Source organism: Pleuronectes platessa, chromosome 8 (genome assembly GCF_947347685.1).
Source record: "Pleuronectes platessa chromosome 8, fPlePla1.1, whole genome shotgun sequence".
Taxonomy (NCBI): domain Eukaryota; kingdom Metazoa; phylum Chordata; class Actinopteri; order Pleuronectiformes; family Pleuronectidae; genus Pleuronectes; species Pleuronectes platessa.
In genome coordinates, this window is record NC_070633.1 from 25,744,355 (window position 1) to 25,762,938 (window position 18,584).

General features: G+C 42.7%; 1 protein-coding gene across 2 annotated transcripts in view; it reads left to right on the top strand.

Moving 5' to 3' along the window:
- The first annotated feature begins 5,148 nt into the window (after positions 1-5,148).
- The window catches only part of ldb2a (LIM domain binding 2a), a 74,988-nt gene continuing 61,552 nt past the window's right edge, over positions 5,149-18,584 (top strand). For both annotated transcript variants that reach the window (XM_053429598.1, XM_053429599.1), the window contains exon 1: positions 5,149-5,390. In XM_053429598.1, coding sequence (XP_053285573.1) covers positions 5,259-5,390 — 132 coding nt within the window. In that variant the 5' untranslated portion in view covers positions 5,149-5,258. The remainder of the gene's footprint in view (positions 5,391-18,584) is intronic.

The window sequence follows — 18,584 nt, forward strand, 5'->3', positions numbered from 1 at the left end:
CTCCCATCGGTTTCTCCAGTTTTCAAACCACGGGCTCGGTAATGGCTTCACGTTGTGTCACTTCTCCACCAGAGTTTAGTTTATTGGTGCAAACGTGATTTTAAACTCCACCTCTGCGCACACAGCCTTTTTCCTGAAGTGGAGCTAAATGCCTCCACTTCCTGTATTAATCTATTTACATTAATTTGTCATCCCTGCGTGCAAATATTAGTTTTTAGTTCTGTGTGTGTCTTCCCATAATTGCTTGACACGACTGTGAGACTCATCTATCACCAGTGTGAGGAAATAGCATAATTGAAAAAGTGCTTTTCAATTACAATTTGTTTAACTTAAATAATGAAATAAAATACGGCGCTTCAAAGTTTTAACTCCTTTTTTTTTTTTATTTACTATTATTATTCCATCCAGCAGCAAAGAGGAAAAGAGAGAAAGAGAGAGAGAGCAAGAGAGAGAGAGAGGGAGAGGGAAAAAAAATCACTCACGGCAAAAATGCAAATGAGCCTGGAAGCTATTACGATGCTAATGAGATTCTACCATAGAAGTTGCTTCTCCGGCATCCGGGGTTTATTTCATCCATATTTGGAAAAACAGTTGTGTTATCAAAACAGGGGGACACACACTTCCCGGTGTTCACGGTGCAGTTGGTGAGTTCTGACTCGGTCCACGTGGGCCGCCGGGCCGCGGTGACACAGGAGAAGCATCCGGCTACTTTAGTTTTTACTCAGCAGAATACAGGGGGGGGGGGGGGGGGTATTTATTTCTTTATTATTATTTGCCGGCTCCACATTGTGTTCCCCTCTGAAGCCCCGCTCTATTTTTAGCAGATCTGCCTTTTCATCATCTGCTTGTCAATCACCGGCGAGCTGCTTTTATTAATAACACTATCAAACTCCCCCCCCCCCCTTTGCAGCTTCAGAATATCACAAACAATCCTGCGTGTCGGCGCTTGTTTCCCTCTCAGAAAGAGAAAAAAGGCAAATGAGTGTGATTGTTTACACCGGCAGCGGGCACATCAAACACGGCTACACAACTTTGTGTTTTTTTTCACGCTCGGCTGTGAAAACAGGATAAGACGTGTTCCCGGGATCTCTCCGACAGGAGCGGCGGCGGTGCGTTCAGGTGCAAAACCTGTGGCACGGCTGCGTAGTGTGGTGTGGTGTGTAGTGTGGTGTGTAGTGTGTTGTGTAGTTTGTGTGCTAACAGGCAGGCAGGTAGGAACGTAGGGAGATAGGGTGTGTTACCATAGTAACACCGGGAGGGAACCCAGCAGAAGCAGAGTGTCTATATGTGTCCTGACCCATTTCCATTCTCATCCACAAGTGTTTTGTCTCCCTCACCTCGGTGTTTCACAACTGAAAGCACCTCTCCTTCCTCATCCTTGGTGCGGTCGCTGCATTTAACAAATGGCGGAGGCTGGAAACAAGCTGAGACCTCTCCCTGTTCAGTGGGATTCAATTCTGTTCAACTTTATCCTTCCAGAGGGTAAAATGGAAAAGCGTCGATATGAACAGGAACAAAACTTAAATGGAGAAAAGTAGTGAAGTGGTCAATTAGGAACATTTTCAGTGTGTGGAGTTTCACTAATTATCAGCTGCAAAGTAAAGGTTCAGCTCACATTGTTCATTCTGTCACTGACTGAACTCAACCTGCTGCAAAAAAGGACCAAACACACATTTGGCGATGAAGGTCAGAGGAGGAAACACAAAGCTGTGTGGTCCGATCAGTCAAAGATCAGCAGTGATTAACTTGTAAAACAGCGTTAATGGTTCTTCAGATGTGAACTGGGATCTGAGCCGGTTCAACTGGACCAGTTCTGAGGAGGCGACCACAACAGAAACATTCATTTTACTTTTCGCAGTGGGACGCAGCTTTAAAATGATTAAAAGTTGAAAATAAAGCAGCAACAGACGAGTTTGAACCTCAAATTATGTTGTAACAAGATTCCACCATGTTTGTGATGAGAGGAATTTTCTATTCCAGCCGGTGCTCTTGTTTTTAACTCTGTGTCCTGAAGCAACGAACAGCTCATGTGATTCAACGTGCTGAGACAACTCTCCTTTTAATTGCTGCTCTTTTAATTTACTTTCTTTTCCTATTTCTGTGAAGCACATTGTTGCTGTGCCAAGAAAAGAGCCCCTTAAATAAAGTTTATTATTATCATATATATATATTTAAAATATACACCTCAGATGGGATCTATCGTGAACATTTTATTCTGGACATTTTCCAGAAGGGTTTTATGAAAGAATTCAAATGTGAGACCTTTTCATCATCCGGATGTCGAGGTCAAGAGCAAAACTGTGATTTCCATGGTGGAGTTCATACTCCCCCCCCCCCCCCCCCCCCCCCCCCCTGTCTGTGTACCTGGGGGGGGGGGGGGGGGGGGGGGGGGGAAGAGGAGGAGGAGGTGGGAGGGAGGAGGGAGGAAAGGGTGGAGGTGGTGGTAGTGGTGAGGTGGGGGGGGGGGGGGGGGCAGAGATGGAGAATGGAGGAGGAGGAGGAGGAGGAGGAGGAGGGGGGGGAGGGGGAGCCCAGGGAGGCAGGAGGAGGAGGCGGTGGGTGAGGAGGGAGAGGGGGGGGGGGGGTTGGAGGGTCTGTGTCTGTACCGGGTCCTGATGTAAATCTTTAAGAGCTGCTCACAAACATAGAGCCATCATTTAGAAGAAGCTCCCTACTTTCTCTTCCACTCTTTTTGACATTAAGATATGGGGAACGTTTTCGGGAATATCTGATCTGGAATAATGAATTCATCTTTGCTCTAATTAAGGGATTGATATCTATGAGTTTCTTGTTATATGGTGCAGCTCGACTCTGGGCTGCTGGGCCTTGGCTGAGGTATCTGCCTTTCATTCATTGTGTTTGTGTTTAAGTGAATCGTCATTGTTGTGTTGGTCGTGGTCACAGAGACACACACAACACCGTCAGCGCAGCCTCACACGTGTCGTTCCTGTTTACAACCCTCTGTACAATGCAACCACGTTAATATTGAAATCTGTTAAATGAGCTGTTCTCTTCTATGTATTGTATTGCAGCCACACTCGAGTGGTAAGCGCTTTAGGCGGCAACCAAATCCTGTTAGAAATGTCAATTGAAAAGGTCTTGAGATATTAAAAATGTAGTTTTTAATTAAAGGTTTATTAATAGATTTTTCAAACTTTTTTTTTTAATTACCCGACCAGATGCCTGAGGCATTTGGATTACAACTTTTATCTCACTCGATTCAGACTGCCTCTCCCCATTCAGCCATTTTGGATTAAAAGTCAGACTTCATAAATGCTGTTCATTAATTCCCAGTGCGGGCAGTTAATGTGTGATTCGGGGTTGTAACGTTGCGGCTCGTCTGAGTGTGTATTTATTTTTAGATTCTTGTGGCTACTTCTCAGCCCTGATCTGTCACGGAGGAGCACATGGAGGAATCTCGATCAGTATGCACAAAGCGTCTGGTGTGAAAACTCCACATGTCACAGTACGTGTGCTTATTGACATGTGTTGCATTGGAACACACTCCAAACATCTAATGACACACAGGCATGACAATGTGTTGTTTAATGCAGCGCTACACAAACTAATTCTGTTTGTGTTTAGGTTCATCTAATATTAAATGTAAAAGCAAGACAACTTAAATCAGAAATGAATTACGGGCAAATTTGTGAGAATTGATTTGACATAATTTTTCCTCATTACTGGATTCAACACTTTCACCTCAATTAACAGCTCAGGTAGATACAAGCAGACCAGGTGTATCCTCATGGGGGAGGGGGGGGGGGGGGGGTTGACAGTACTTACAAGCACATATTATAATAGGTGATAACATACATGTGTATAACTCTGAGATTCCCACGTTCTGCACACGGTGGCTTTGAGTTTAGTTTAGTTTAAAAATCGACCACTTTGCATCGTTATCGAAACTCAATAAAAGTCTATGGCGCGTTGGTAAATCGGTGAAATTGCAGCGTGGACTCAGACTGCAGCAGACGAGGCACAGAGTGTTTCCCCATCTTGCTTTAATCTGAGATGTTGCCTCTTGGTGTCTGAGCAGCCCGGTATGAAGACGCTGTCATTAGCGCCATCGACCAGCAGCAACACAATCAATACGGTATTAGGAAAACATACTACACATAAAATAGACTGTTTACAAGAGCTCAATGTAACTCTTCAGTTTTAGATCGTAGACTGACTCCCAGGAGTGAGACCAAATTGTCTTTATCGCCCCCTGGTGGCTGGCTGCAGTAAAGGTCATAAACCCCCTCATAACATGATTTCTTTAGTTTTAGATCGTTCTTATCACACAGATGTTTATTTTACGTGTTCATGTTTCTGCCACGTTTGGTTTTAATGACTTATTTGATGCTATCGATACCTCAGCTCCACTTCTTCACTGGCTAGCTCCAAAATGATGCCAAAAGTCCAAGATGGCCGCTCCAGGATCTGGGATATTTGGACTTCAAGGTAAAACAGTCGGACGTAGAGAGATAGTAACGCTCACTAAAGAACACAAACACATTTATTTGTTTAAGCCAAGGTCAGTCTGAGTGACATCACCTTTTTGTATGAAATGCAGTGTTGGCGTTTTATCTGATCTGCGTGAGTTGTTCCGTGCATGTGAACGATGGATGAGACTGGAAGGTTCCATCATGATTTGGGACATTTGTGTTTCATATGATTAAATATACACATGTCTACATTTGTCTTTCTATTCACATCATTCTTCATCCCACATTTACAAACCATCACGTGGACACTGGATTGGACAACAACAGACTTTCCTCATGGATCAGCAGCAACTGTGAATTAAAACATACACACACACACACACACACACACACACACACATCAAAACAATGCATCAACTTCAGGGCAGAAACACACACACACACACACACACACACACACACACACACAATGCAACACATGCACATGCACACACGAGATCTGACTTGAACTTTGCAAGAATGCACAACTGAGTGTGGGTCTTAAGGGAACAGGAAACGACTTCCCTCCTCCCCCCTTCAATCCTGCTCCACCACCACCACCCTTCCTCCCATCCTCCCCTCGCTTCCTCCTCCTCCTCCTCCTCCTCCTCCTCCTCCTCCTCTTTGCTCTAGCAGAGAACCAGGCAGGCCAACTTGCAGAGTGCAGCTCAGCCTCGGCAGCGGCTGCTTCCCACTGGGGGTCTTTCGGAGAGCATCGCACTCCCATGTGCGCTGCCGTGCCCGCTGGATGTTGAGATCGCGCCGTGCGCCTTGCCAGGAGCCACCATGTCCAACCCGCCCCAGGACCCGTTCTACTCGTCTCCGTTCGGACCCTTCTACCGGAGACACTCGCCCTACATGGTCCAGCCCGAGTATCGGATCTACGAGATGAACAAGCGGCTGCAGGCGCGCACAGAGGTGAGGAGACACGGTCCCGCGGAGAAGTCGCGGTGCCGGGCACAGGGGGGGAGCGGAGCCGGGGATGTGGGGGGTGATGTGGAGGTCCGGTGCCGGGAGGCGGGATGGCATGTGGGGCTGAGGGACGGGGCTCTGGTCGGTGTGAGGGTCCGTCGGTCCGGAGGTGTGATGTGAAAGTGCTTAAACATTCCAGAGGTGAAAGTGAACGGACTCTGAATCTCCACCTCTGGTCCCGATGTGTCGGGATGAGTCTTTAAGTCTCTCATCTGGGGAAGAGATGATTTGCACGTGGCCAATTAAGTTGTTTTGACTTCAGGACTCGAGTCCCCTCCTCTGACAGGAGCTGGGAGATCCACCTGAAGTGGACCCGCTTGTTCCCAAAGTCCCAACTGCACTGATTCTGCACCGGGACACAGGCGATAATCCGTTTTAAAGGTCTTAACCTGACATTCACCTTGATATGAAATTGAGATTGAGGCTCATTTACAGTGAGATGAATCCACATGCTGAGTTAAATGGGAGAAGCTGGTCCCAGTCTGACCAGAGACTGCAGAGACTGAGGCAAACTGACCTCTCTCTGTGCTTTCAATGCATTTGCACACATTTACAGGTCAACCTCTGTTTTTGTGTGATTTTTTTATACACATTTGCATATTGTGCGTGGTTGATTAGTAAATGCAACAGTTCACGTAGAACAAGCCCAACAGGAATACACACAGTTTGTCCCAGACACTGTGTTGTAGAGCTTCAGGTTGAAACAGTCCCCATCATCTGCATCATTCATCCCTCTGTGTCTGCGTGAACTCTCCTCATGGAGAGTCATGATGGTGGTGATGATCAGAACGGGACTGTGAACTCACTTCATGACAGTTTCCCCTGATGCTTCATTGAGTGGCGTGCACGTGTCTCTCAGCCTGAACCCTTCTGCTGATCCCACTGGGAATCATCTTACAACGAGCATCTGTCTCCGGCAGCTGTTCACTAATGTGTAAACTTGCAGATTAAAAAGTTCATTCAACGAGTCGAGCTGCGAGACGTCTCTTCAGAGGAGCGTCATCGGAATCCAGGAAATAAGCATCTTTCAACAGATTTCCTGTTTGTAGCTTTTTATAGCTGCAAGTATAAGGATTATGACTAATTAATCTGCCAATTATATTCTCAATCAATTGATTGATCGTTTGATCTTTAGTGTCCCAGCAATTAACCAATTAACTCTTGACATGTCTTGATTTGTCCCAAACCTGAACATATATCCACATTTTCATCACGAAAGATGAAGCAAAGCAGATTATTCCACTTTGAAAAGATGGAATCTTTAAAATGTGCTTTCATTAGCTATAAAAAACCATTGCTTCTAAATTTTGAATTAATCGAACCCATCATTTCATCTCTAATATTCTAAATAATTGGTTGCTGTTGGACTCTTTTAGGAATTGTGTCCCCGTCGAGACATTAAAAATTGAGGAGTTTTGGAGGAATATGTCCATTAAATGATTTAATGAGACATTTCTTGGTAAATCTTATTCTGGAACCAGACTCCAGCTGAGTTACTGCGGCAGCTCGCCGGGCGATGCTGACTTTCCCGAGGAGAAACTTGCAACTTGAAGCAAACCAAGGCGATGCTGCTGAGATGCAACGGCCCCGGTCTGATGCATTATTCATACACAGCGGTCCAGGCCCCGGCGGACCTCAACTCCCGTACCACACATGCCCCGACACCGAGTGCAATCACCACGCACGCTCACACACACACACACACACATGCACACGCACATGCACACACACATAGAGGTTTTAAGACGTATGTGCTTGTGTTTAACTTAACAGCAAAGAAACAAACACACCACATGGATAAGATACAGTTTAAACAATTATCTTCATCTCCTCAGACTAAATGATATAATTGCATGATAATATAATTAGTTTTTTGTTCCCCTTGGTGTTCATGTCCCCGTCTCCCTCGTCTTTTCCTTTCTGTCCTCGGCAGCAGCCCGGTCCATCGTCTCCTCAGCGATGTGCTTATTGTTTGATTAAAATGCAGGTGGCGAATATAATGAGGAAGAAGTAGGGGGAAATAAATGGCTGGAGTTTTTGGGCAAATTGTTTGCATCCAGATGCACCGTGCAACCGAGTCCAGCCTTTTCATGAAATTATATAGTGATTATCCTCGTGACTGCAAAGCTGCAGCCGTCAATTTACACACAAAAAACCCACTGTGTGTATAGAAACAAAGATTGTGAGGCAAAGGGAGAGTATTGTAGCAGAAATCTGCCCGTTGCAGAGCTTGATTGTGCGTTCCCCTGTGAAACAGACGTATTGAAGCTGTTTCCTTCCTGTAAATTGAGGTTAGGTGTTGGTCCCTTAATGATGATGTGAGCCTGAGGGGTCATTCTGCTGCTGCTGCTATCACCGAGCCACTGCCGACTTTAAAAGTCAGCTCCGATTAGAAACAAGACTGTGTCGGGGCATCAGCGCACGGGTCAGGGTGGTGTTGTTATAAAAACAGGAAGTTTGATACACACACACACACACACACACACACACACAGTATAGATAGCTGAACCCTCCTGCTGGATGGTTCTTTAATATTTCATCAAGGTTTTTGGCTGCTAGCAGTGGTTGCAGATCCATATCCACGTTTTATATTTGCTAGCTTGGCGTTGAGCTGATGCTACACGGAAGTATCAGTTTAACAAAGACACTTGTGACCATATATTACAATAATGTCGACAGAGAATATGATGGAAATTATTCCAACGATAACTAAATGTTTTTCAATTTTATACTTTTTCTTACCCCTTTAAAAACTCATATGGAAAGATGATCTAACGTGGTAATAAAACAAAAGAACCGACGTTATCATCAAGTTTTGTTCTTGCATCAACTAAGCAAATCGATTAATATGTTAACTGCATGAAAAAAACACGTATTTGTTTGTCAATAAGCAAGAGAGCAAAAAACAAATAGAAAAATCCACAGGATCTATTCTTAAGTATAGTGATATAACTTGTGTTTGGGTCAGTTTGATCTTTAACTATCTATCCGACCAGTTATTAGCTTAATATTTCTGTCAGCACCAGACACAGTTAACGACTCAGGTCCGTTTTTTTTTAAGATCTCGATCAGAGTCGTTATTTTCTGTATCAGACTTCTAAAAAAAGTTTAAGTTCCTACTTCCCACTCAAGTAACAAGTTGATAAAACAACTTCCAAGTTCAAACAAGGTTTCATGTGTATACGATTTAGTAGCATCTAGTGGTGACATTGCAAATTGCAGCCAGTAGACTCCATAGAGGAGGACCCACTTAAATAAAAAGGAATTATTCTAAATTAACAACATTTCTTAGTTTCAGGTGATTATTCACTAATAAAAACATAATTATGAATATTTGATTCCATTTCTTCTGATGCTGTAAATTCTCCTGTATCCTACACACTGCACCTTTAAGTTGCTCCAGCTGTTTGTAACGATGGCTGAGGTTTTGAACCTTGAAATCCTTTGACCTGCCCTCACGTCCTCCTGGTGTTTAACTGTACAGAGGAACACAGAGAGCATCTCAAACAAATCCAAAGGAAATCACAACAACTTCTTCTGTCGGGTGTTTAGTGTGAAGGGAAGTGACAAAGCCATTATTCCACCGGGTTTGTTGCTACAATTTGTTGATCCAGTCAGAACTATTTGAAGCTCGCAAACAGAAAGTCTTGTCAGAATTATCACCCGAGTGAAGATGCTTAATGTGGTGAAAGAGCCGCCTATTGTCGAGTATAAGAATAGCTCGCAGTGTACTTAACACGGAGCCGGCTGGCGGGCCATCCGAGCCAAATGACTCACTGAAGCTCTCGTCGTTCGGGGTATTTTTCTAACAGGGGAGCTGACTAAGCCTCGATATGACACCGTGTCTCAGAGAAGTCGACTGAAGTCACTCTCCTGTTAGAGACTCTTCCATTTGTCTTATTCATGAGTGTGCTTTTGAATCTGCTTGGCTGAGGCGCGGGACTCAAGGACTTGACACTTGCTGGAGACTGTCTTTGCCCCCCAGAGGAAGCTATAATCTGTACGAGTTAAATAACAAGGTTTTGGAATCAAGTGTGCTTTCACTCTTTTTGATTTTAAAATCTCATGTGCACGGTTGTTTGTAGAGTTGTACAGTTGTAGAGTTCAGTTTAATACAGAGGTTGTTTATGATGTTTTCGTGGTTAATCTGATCGTCTCAGATAAATATCCCCGTCCCACTTTCTTCTGAACCGAAGTCACGTCTATAAATGTCTTGTTTTGTCTGAGCAGCAGTCGGAAAAGCCAAACATGTTCGAACTACAATCATATAAAACAGAGAAAATCTTTAAATCCGCGGTGTAGAGAAGCTGGTTGGAGTTTGTAATCTGCAGATTATTCTCTCTAGGAATCATTTAATCGGTCAAATGTCAAAAAACACTCAAAGGTCATAATTTCTTTCTGATCTGAATTTCCTAGAGTCCAAGTTTCCTTTCCTTCATGTCGTCAAACCGTTTTTTCAAAACTCAGAGACATGTTGAGATGTCAAAGACAGTTCCCACTTATTGAGAAAGAGAGAAATAATTTATTTAAATAGTTGCTGATACATTTTCTGAACATTGACTCTTGGATTAATCACCTAATCCCCTCAGTGAACTATAGTGTCGCTGAGATCAGGGCAGCGATTTATTATTTTCACAGTTAATCTTTCAGATATATTTCTCTAACAAATCAATGAACTCGTTTATCTTACGAAAGTCAGACAAAATTCAAAAGTCGCACAATTTCCTGAAGATCGAGGTGAATTTCTTACAAAAATACAGACAATAACCCAAAGACATTAAATTTACTGTCACACAGGATGAAGAAAAATGACAAATCCTCACAATTAACAAGCTGAAATGAAATCACTTGATCATTATTGATAATTCAAGTCACCGTTCATAGGAATGCTGATTTAAATTGTGCAATTCATTATTAATCTGAAGATTAGCATTTCGCGAATAATCAAAGAATTGCATTTAAAAGTCACAGTTTCATAAAGAATGAGGTTTGGACTTTAAATAACTTGTGCAACAAACATTTGAAAAACACAAAGTAAGAAAGGAAGCGAATTCTCACAACTCAACAGCCGGAAAACCTCAAATGTCAAAACTCAAGAATTGTTTTCTGAATTTGAAAGTCAAGGAATCTACCAATATTTACATTTGAGAGAAGTCGATTGTGATTTAAATCATTGACACTGACTCCAGATTCCAATGTAGATGGAAATGATCTCACGTTATTCACTTAAGACCCAATAGCCAAACGATAGAGTCTATTTCTAGGGGCCTCTTTCTCTGAAGCTTGCTGAAGGAACCTGTTTTTCGCTCTCACCTGACCTGCTCTCAGAAATAAGGAATAACAGGACACAGTGGGACCTGCGAGTGCTTGTCTGGGATCAGCGCTCACCTCTGAACTGATAACTGTGCTGCAGCTTAAACAGCCGTGCCCCCGTCACGACTCCGGGTCTGTTTCTATCTCAACCTTATTACCTCGCTCCATTCATACTTATTACCTAGCCGGCTGTAGTTCTGCACCGGGCTGACTGCCATCCCATTACCTTCGTTTTACACACGTGGACCCGCTGTGACCCGGCAATCTAAACCGGCCTCGATGTGGATTTGATGCCGTGCATACGCTGTGACCACATTGTTTCTGTGCTGTCAATTGGAGAGGAGGCTAAGGGGAGGGGGGGGGGGGGGGGGGGGGGGGATACTGGCCCGGGCGTACTCAGCTGCCGGCGTGCGGCGCCGAGATGATTTGTGGGGGAATTTGACACTTAAGCGTATGCAAATGAGACGGCGGATTAACATTCAGAGGAGGAGCCTGCTCGACCTCAGCCGGTGTAAGGGCCATTAGCATAGAAGACATTAATATTCAGCGGCAGAGAGCGGGGGGGGACACAGAATAACACTGTAAGTAACACTGCAACACACAGGGTTGAAACAGAAGGAAAACAAAAGCATTTTAATGGAGGCGCCGTAATAATACCCAGAGGGCCGCGGTGTTCAGGAGCCTCTGCCGCTGACAGTGGGTGTAATGGTCACACGCTTCCTCGGCAGATACACACACGCACAATCAGCCCCGGTGATTGGCGGCCCATTCATTGTGTTCTCGCATCCACGGCACATAGTTAGTCTCATTCTCATTATTCAAATGGGCCCACAGACCTGAGTCAGAACTGGAGTGTTCATTATGGCACAATCCCTTGTTCCTGTCAGGGGCAAAGTGGATCTGTTCCCCCCAGCGCTACATGTCAGATTGACATGAATAGGCTTATGATGTGGAGGTCAAGTTGGCTCTGAGCCGGTAGGTTCGTCGAGGAGGATTAAAGATGAGCCACCGAGGCACCGGGAACTCAGCGGGACATTTTTTCCTCTTCCAGTCGGAATCTGCATTTAACTTCACAGGCGTGAAAAAGGGACAATAATTATTGTTCTTGTCGTCAAATGATCTAAATATGATTTCTCCCTTAATTGTGGGTAGATTGAGATAAATGTCCACAGTCACTCAGAGCCCGGGGCGGAATTAATTTATTTGTGTTGCACAACAAACTGAGATAAAGAAGAAGCCGCAAATCTTTACAGTTGAGAAACGAGAACCAACAATGATTCGGCCCTTTGAAAACAGTTAAAAATAATAAGAATAATGCTAAGAATAATAATAATATAAATACATTTTAATGGCACTTTTCAGAGTTACAAAGTGCGTAACAAATAAGAACCCAGTCACAGAAGAATAACGATAAAAACCTTAAACTAAAACTTTAAGAATGACCAGTGATAACAATAATAACAAATGCGTTTCCAAAGCTTTTGACCATAACTTCCTCTGGACTCAGTAAGAGTTCATGTGTGTGTGTTCTTCTTAGCGTGTGTGTGTGTGTGGGGGGGGGGGGTTCTGCAGTGTGTCTGTGTGACATTGTCGAAAAGAGTAATTACCACACAGGTGTTGAACATCACACCGTTCTTATCTGAACCATTACTGATTTATCTAGCATCAGGAAACACAAAGCCACTGGAGGTTTGTCACTGAAAGGACTTGGAGTGCCTCACACCTCAGGTTTTTATTCACTCTTCTTGATAAATTACACTTTTTTTATGAATTATTGTAAATGTTTTATGCAGAATGTGGGTGTGGTCAAAGGGTAGCATCATTATTTGCAGTTTAAATCTTCCTCTGTGATGCTGCATCTCTATAAATGAGAAAGCAGCCGCCGATTGGACGGTGTGGATGTTAAGAGGTCAAATACATGTGTTATTAACGTGGATTCACTGACTAAACAGTGTAATTCCTTATTTGTGTTGTTGTGTTGTTTGTGTCTGTCGTTATTTACAGACCTGGCATACGTACAGACGTCTGGTTCTGTGGCATGTGCTCGAAGCCCCTCACATTAAAAACAAGAATAAGCAAAAACATATTTCCATGTTTTCATAATGCTGCCAGTCAGTGAAAGGGCTGAATCACATTATCTTCTGCTTTAACTCCCCGCCAACCTCCCCCACGCTAAATTAAAGAATAATGCAGCTAAAAGGTGAGCGGGCGGCTGGATAGTTTTAAAAGGAAAAGAGAAACCTTATCCCCCAGAATGCTGTTGGTCAGAGCGGAATATCTTTAGCTGTTTATCATTCTACTTCCTCAAAAAGCTTCTGCTGGGAGTAAATTAAATAGAAACAGAAAGCAGGATTTGCAGTTTTCTTGTTTAGAGGTAAATTCATTCCAGGACACCTGCATATCCACAGGTTAAAACACTGGATGGTCTGATTCCTATAGTTTCAAATGACGGTAAGTTGTGTTGATTTATACAGACCACAGTGACAGATATTTAGAAAACAGTAACGAGCCTCATACCAGAGGTCATTCAGGTCACAAGAGACAACTTCAAATGATAACCGGCTCCACACCGAGTGGCAGAAAGAGGATTTAGTTTGATTCAGCAAATTCCCGATGTTTTCATCTGAAGCTGGTGAAGACAGAGAAAAGAGATAAAATAGAGTGAAAGAAAAATTGGTCCTTTAATAAAATTAAAAGAAACCAAGTTGCTTTAACTTTTAGAGACACAATCCAGCAGATTTAAAACTTGTGTCACAAAGAACAACCCATGTCTCAGGAGACTGTCATTCAACAGTTTCACAGCTGTCAGCACGAACAAACCATAAATCAAGCTGGAACATGTCAGCGTCTCTAACTGGTCACAGAGATGCTCCCAGTAAACACAAAACAAGGGTCCTGCAAAATCATCTGAACTCACCTTTTTGGTTCTCTCTGTGTTAAAAGCTCTGAGTAACCACCTCCTCCAAAGTGCCACCTCCAGTCCTGACCTGTGAGTGGGTTTTAATTCAGGTATAAGCTGTTGTACCTTTGTATTCTGTCATTTCACGAAGCTCCATCATTTAAACTCCAACTCATATATATCGTATTAATGATGATATTTACATATAGGCTACATGTGATAATGTAAACGTAAAAATATCCCATATATCTTGTCCTAGAAGTATAAATAACCTCACACAATATAGTCTCACTGTCACTTTGTTGGTCCAGTAATGTCATACTGTACATGTGATGCCCTGAGAGGATGTTTCCATAAAACCATAATAAAAGCAGAGACCACTGGCCAGACACTGAGCGCCAGTGGCCTCCAGCAGGAAGCCCGGACAATAGACCCACCTTTTTCCTGGCCCTTTCCCTTGGTTCCTTCCAGGCTGCTCTGGGGCTCAGATAACAGGGAAGAGCAACGGGCCTGTTGTCCGTCCATGTCCTGTTGTTCCCCCCCCCCCCCCGCCCGATGTGGTAACACCGTCTGTCCTGAAGACGGGAGGTCACGGGCTGAAGCCTCGCATCCAAACAACTTTCACCGGGGGTTTTGAGTGAGATGCTGAAACCCCCCCCCTGGACGATTGTTTGCATTTGGTCTATTTTAAAACCAGCATAATGGACTTTAATGGGATTTTCTACTTCCAAAGACCATTTACAAAGTCTTATTTTGAAGAATATCTGGTTTTAGCCTCTGTTGAGCGTTTGATATGTTTTTTCCGATGTTTGTTCTCTGCTTTGAATCCCTGTTGTTTATCTCTAATGACGTTTACAGTCTTCATTTATCCAGTTTTCACACCAACAGTTGTTAACCAGTATTGAATAAATGCCATTAGCTTTTTCTCTTGAATCTGGTGATAAACAAAGACTGTTTACAAAGAAGCACGACGCGTGTAATCTTCCTCCCACTGTATAAAATATGAAACCAGTCTCATCTGTCAATCATGATGTTTTAAAAGCATCAAATCACTTTTTTAAATGTTTGGCAAGAATGTATGTTTCCTCTGCTAACACGGAGGGGGGTGGGGTTTATGTCCTGTAATGCAATTAGCCACTAGGGGGCGACTGAGATCATTTGGCTTCACTTTAGACCACATTTCACGACATTTCATTCTATTGTTGTGAGCAGATTTTGCACAAAACTTCCTGATTTCATTAAGTTCGGCATAAAATACTTCACTGACGGTAAAGCCGGCGTCAATTTTGAGTAAAAACAAACCATTGAAGGTAAAGGAGCATTTTAACCGAGGAGGAAGTCCGGCTTTCAGATTCCACTTAGCGTGTAGAAAGTTGTGTGACTCCTTACATGCAGTAGAAAAAAGCTTATAATATTTCATCATTGTGCAGGAGAGAGAAGTGGAGCAGTGGATACAGTGCAGCCGGCGGAGGCCCACTGTACTTCACATTCGTTACAGCAGGATCCTCCGCTCTGAGCTGCTTTCTGGCTGTTTCATCATTTTCTACTGATCAGCTGTTTCCACTGTGATGTAGCTTCCTGGGAGACGAACTTCACTGCAGCTATTCTCACCGTGTAGGAAAGCGAAGAGCCGAAAAACATCAGCGGCCCCAGATTCCCTTTGTTTACTTATTTATTTTTAATGTAAGTTTAGTCAGAAGAGTCCTGCTGAGCAGTCGTGCTCCTCTTCAGCTTATATGTGATCGTATCCTCCAGGCACGGCTGTGAAGTAACATCGCTTTAGTCAGTTGCAAGCTCTCTGCAAAAAAAAAATACATCCTGCGTGAGTTCAGGCAATCCGCCTCACTGGCTTGTCATTGAGCAAGGCACTGAATGCATACCAGCTCCGAGCATTGCATCATGGGAGACTCTGAGTTCATGGCTGCGTCATTCTTCCACTACAGAGAAGATGTGTTACAGTGATCAGAGAACATCACAGTCACTTGAGATATGAACTGAGCTGCACATGATAAATAGATTTTACTCTTGAGTCAGTGAATACAACAATAAGGAAGGTTACATACAGTGAGGCAGCACTATGATAAATCATACTTTTGATATTATATATCATAGCTATGGTATAGCTTAGTTTAATTCACCAATTATTAACTAAATTGTTTATTATTTATTTATTATTAATTTATTTGTCATTTGGGTTCACAATTTTTGGATTTTCCCAAACCCTACTAATATTTTTATATAATTAAAAACACAATGGGTGAAGAAACCATAAAAAGGTCATAAGATGAGTCAAAAAACTACTTTTAGTTTAAAGTTAAATTTAATAATACTTTCTTCACCGCCTCCAATCAGTTGATGAAATAAAGTTAAGCTTGTTAATCTAGCTTCTATTCATCATAAATTAATTCCACATTTTATTCACCCAAAAGTTTGTTTTAAATATAGTCAGACCTTTTCAATATTACAAAGAAACAAATTAGGATATTCTGATAATAGTCTGAAGCATAAATATAAATATTAAATGCAGCAATTAGATTAACACTAACCTTGGCTGTGTTCTTAATTACTCTCCTCACCTCGACCAGCGCGGTCCCATCCGTCAGCGTGAAGACCCACAGGTGAGGACGCCCCCCCCCCCCCAGTGGAGCACGTACAGCCCAACTGAACTATAACAGTGGATTTGATGAAATCCGGTATTGATCGAGCTCCTCGTTAAGCTGTGGGAGGAAGTGTGCCATGCGCTGATTGTTTATTGGTCTAATTAGCTCAGCGATGGGGATACAGGGCGCGCTGGTAGAGCGGAGTCAGTGTGTCCGAGTCTGAATCCCTCAATTTCCCTTTGATAGTAATTTCTCATGGGAGCAGGGGAATGATTGTGTTTTTGCTGCTTTGTCATTCATGCATTTTGTTGTTGTTTTAGTATTTTCCTCCTCATTGATATTTGTTGTCATTTAGCACGGTGCCATATTCGAGTGTATCTGATGCTGATATTGACTCTTTTCTGTTTGTGTTCATCGAGCGGAGACACTTTTTAAGGAGCTGTGGACTTTATTGAACCCGTTCAGATCTCACATGTCTTTTCTTTTTATTGATAAAAAGGATGAAAAAAACAAATTTAACCAATTAGCAGTTGTGCCATGTTTTCATTTGATATTTGTTTAAAACATTAATTGTCGGAGCTCAAAGTTTCAAGATTCCAAAGAGACATCTTCAAAGAGTTTTTTACTGACTAACAATCTTGAACCCAAATATTTTTTATAATATAAAACAAAGAAAAGAACTAAATTTCTCATGATCACAGATAAATTTGATTAGATCAAAAGTTGATTAGTTAAACAAGCACATCAAATAGAGAATATTACTAGGAAATGTATGTTTTCTTGTGAAATATTGGAAAGTTTTTCCACTTCAGGCCTTAAAAATATTATAAAACTTACCTTTTATAGTTTCCTAAAGAACTTGCACGGCAAAGATATATTCGACTTTTCTAGAATCTATGGGAGTTCAATTTCTCTTTAAAGTGGTGCAACCCAGAGAGCCTCATTTGTCTGTGTGTATCGTGATCAAGGGCACTTCAGCACAACAATGATTTAATTGCTGTTGTGGGATCAGTCCTGCAACCTGCTGGGTGAGCGCCAGCAGACGGAGGGTTGCACCCACTCTGCAGTCACTGCTCCTCATGCATGTTCCTCACTCAGCCGCTGTGTGTTCACTTTGACCTTTGACCTTTTACTGGAACACAAACACTGCTCTCTCGCCTGCTGCTTCCAACTTCTGACTCTGAAACAAAGGGGAGAGAAAGTGGGAACGCTGCCTGAGCAAACTGGCAGACGTGGAATCTAATGTGGGAACTTCTCTCCTGATTTCCTTTACACAGAGAAACTTCATCTCATGTGAACGTGCACGTGGCTTTGTTTTTTTTTATCCGGCTGCATTCATTAATCCTTATTTGCATAATGCTTGGCTGGTGGCTCCGCGGTCACCAAATACAGGAACATGCTACGTTTGCATTATACAAAAAAACACTCAGGGCCCAGGAGGATAAACCTGCGCTGATATGAAACATTAGTGTGTGCTGAATCTGACATGATTAAAATGGTGTTACCTGTGTAGTCTACAGGAGCGGCTGCTGTACTCTGTCATCCTAAGGAGCCTTAAATAGAAGCAGTACCTGGGGGTTCGGATGAGGGACCACCCTATCTCTGTGTTTATTTAGCATAACAAAAACCATCAGTTTTAGATTGTGGTCTTTTATAACAAATTGTAAAGGGCTGTTAGAGTTGTTCTAATTAAAGCTGGGGTTGGTAATCCTGCAAAAGGCAACCGTAGATCCAACGCCCCCCCGAAACTTGGTTATTGATGAATAGTGACTGTAGTGATGTTAAGTTTAAGTACATTTTTAAAGGGCCCTTAAATCTCCTAGAGCCCAATTTATCATCTTAATCAAGCGTCTGAAGATTTACAATTTACAATCGTAAAAAGCTGAATTTTGTATTAATATTGTTATCCGATATAATCAGCTGTTGATAAAATTCCCGATGGGTCACTTTGCTAATTCGGGAATAATATAATAATTAAAGATTAGAACAATTTTGATAACGGCTTATTTGGCTTTTCAGATTGAGCCCGAATTCAAATTGTGAAAACCTTTTACACATAAAAGTAATTTCTTGGAGTCAAGCTGCTGCTTCAAACTCTGCATGTCCTTGATCTGCATGTGAAATTTGATTTTCTTAAAAACAAAAGTGTAGCTTTATTAAACTTCTAATAACCTTCACCGCACAGTCGAGCCAGAGCTACCTTTTCTAAAGCTCCTCTCCAGACATCTGGAGAGTCTCTCCTCTCTTCTGATAAGTTGCTCTGCTCCCCCCAATAACCTGGAGCTGTTTGAATCTTTGACAACAGTAGAAGTTCCTTGGCCCACCAGT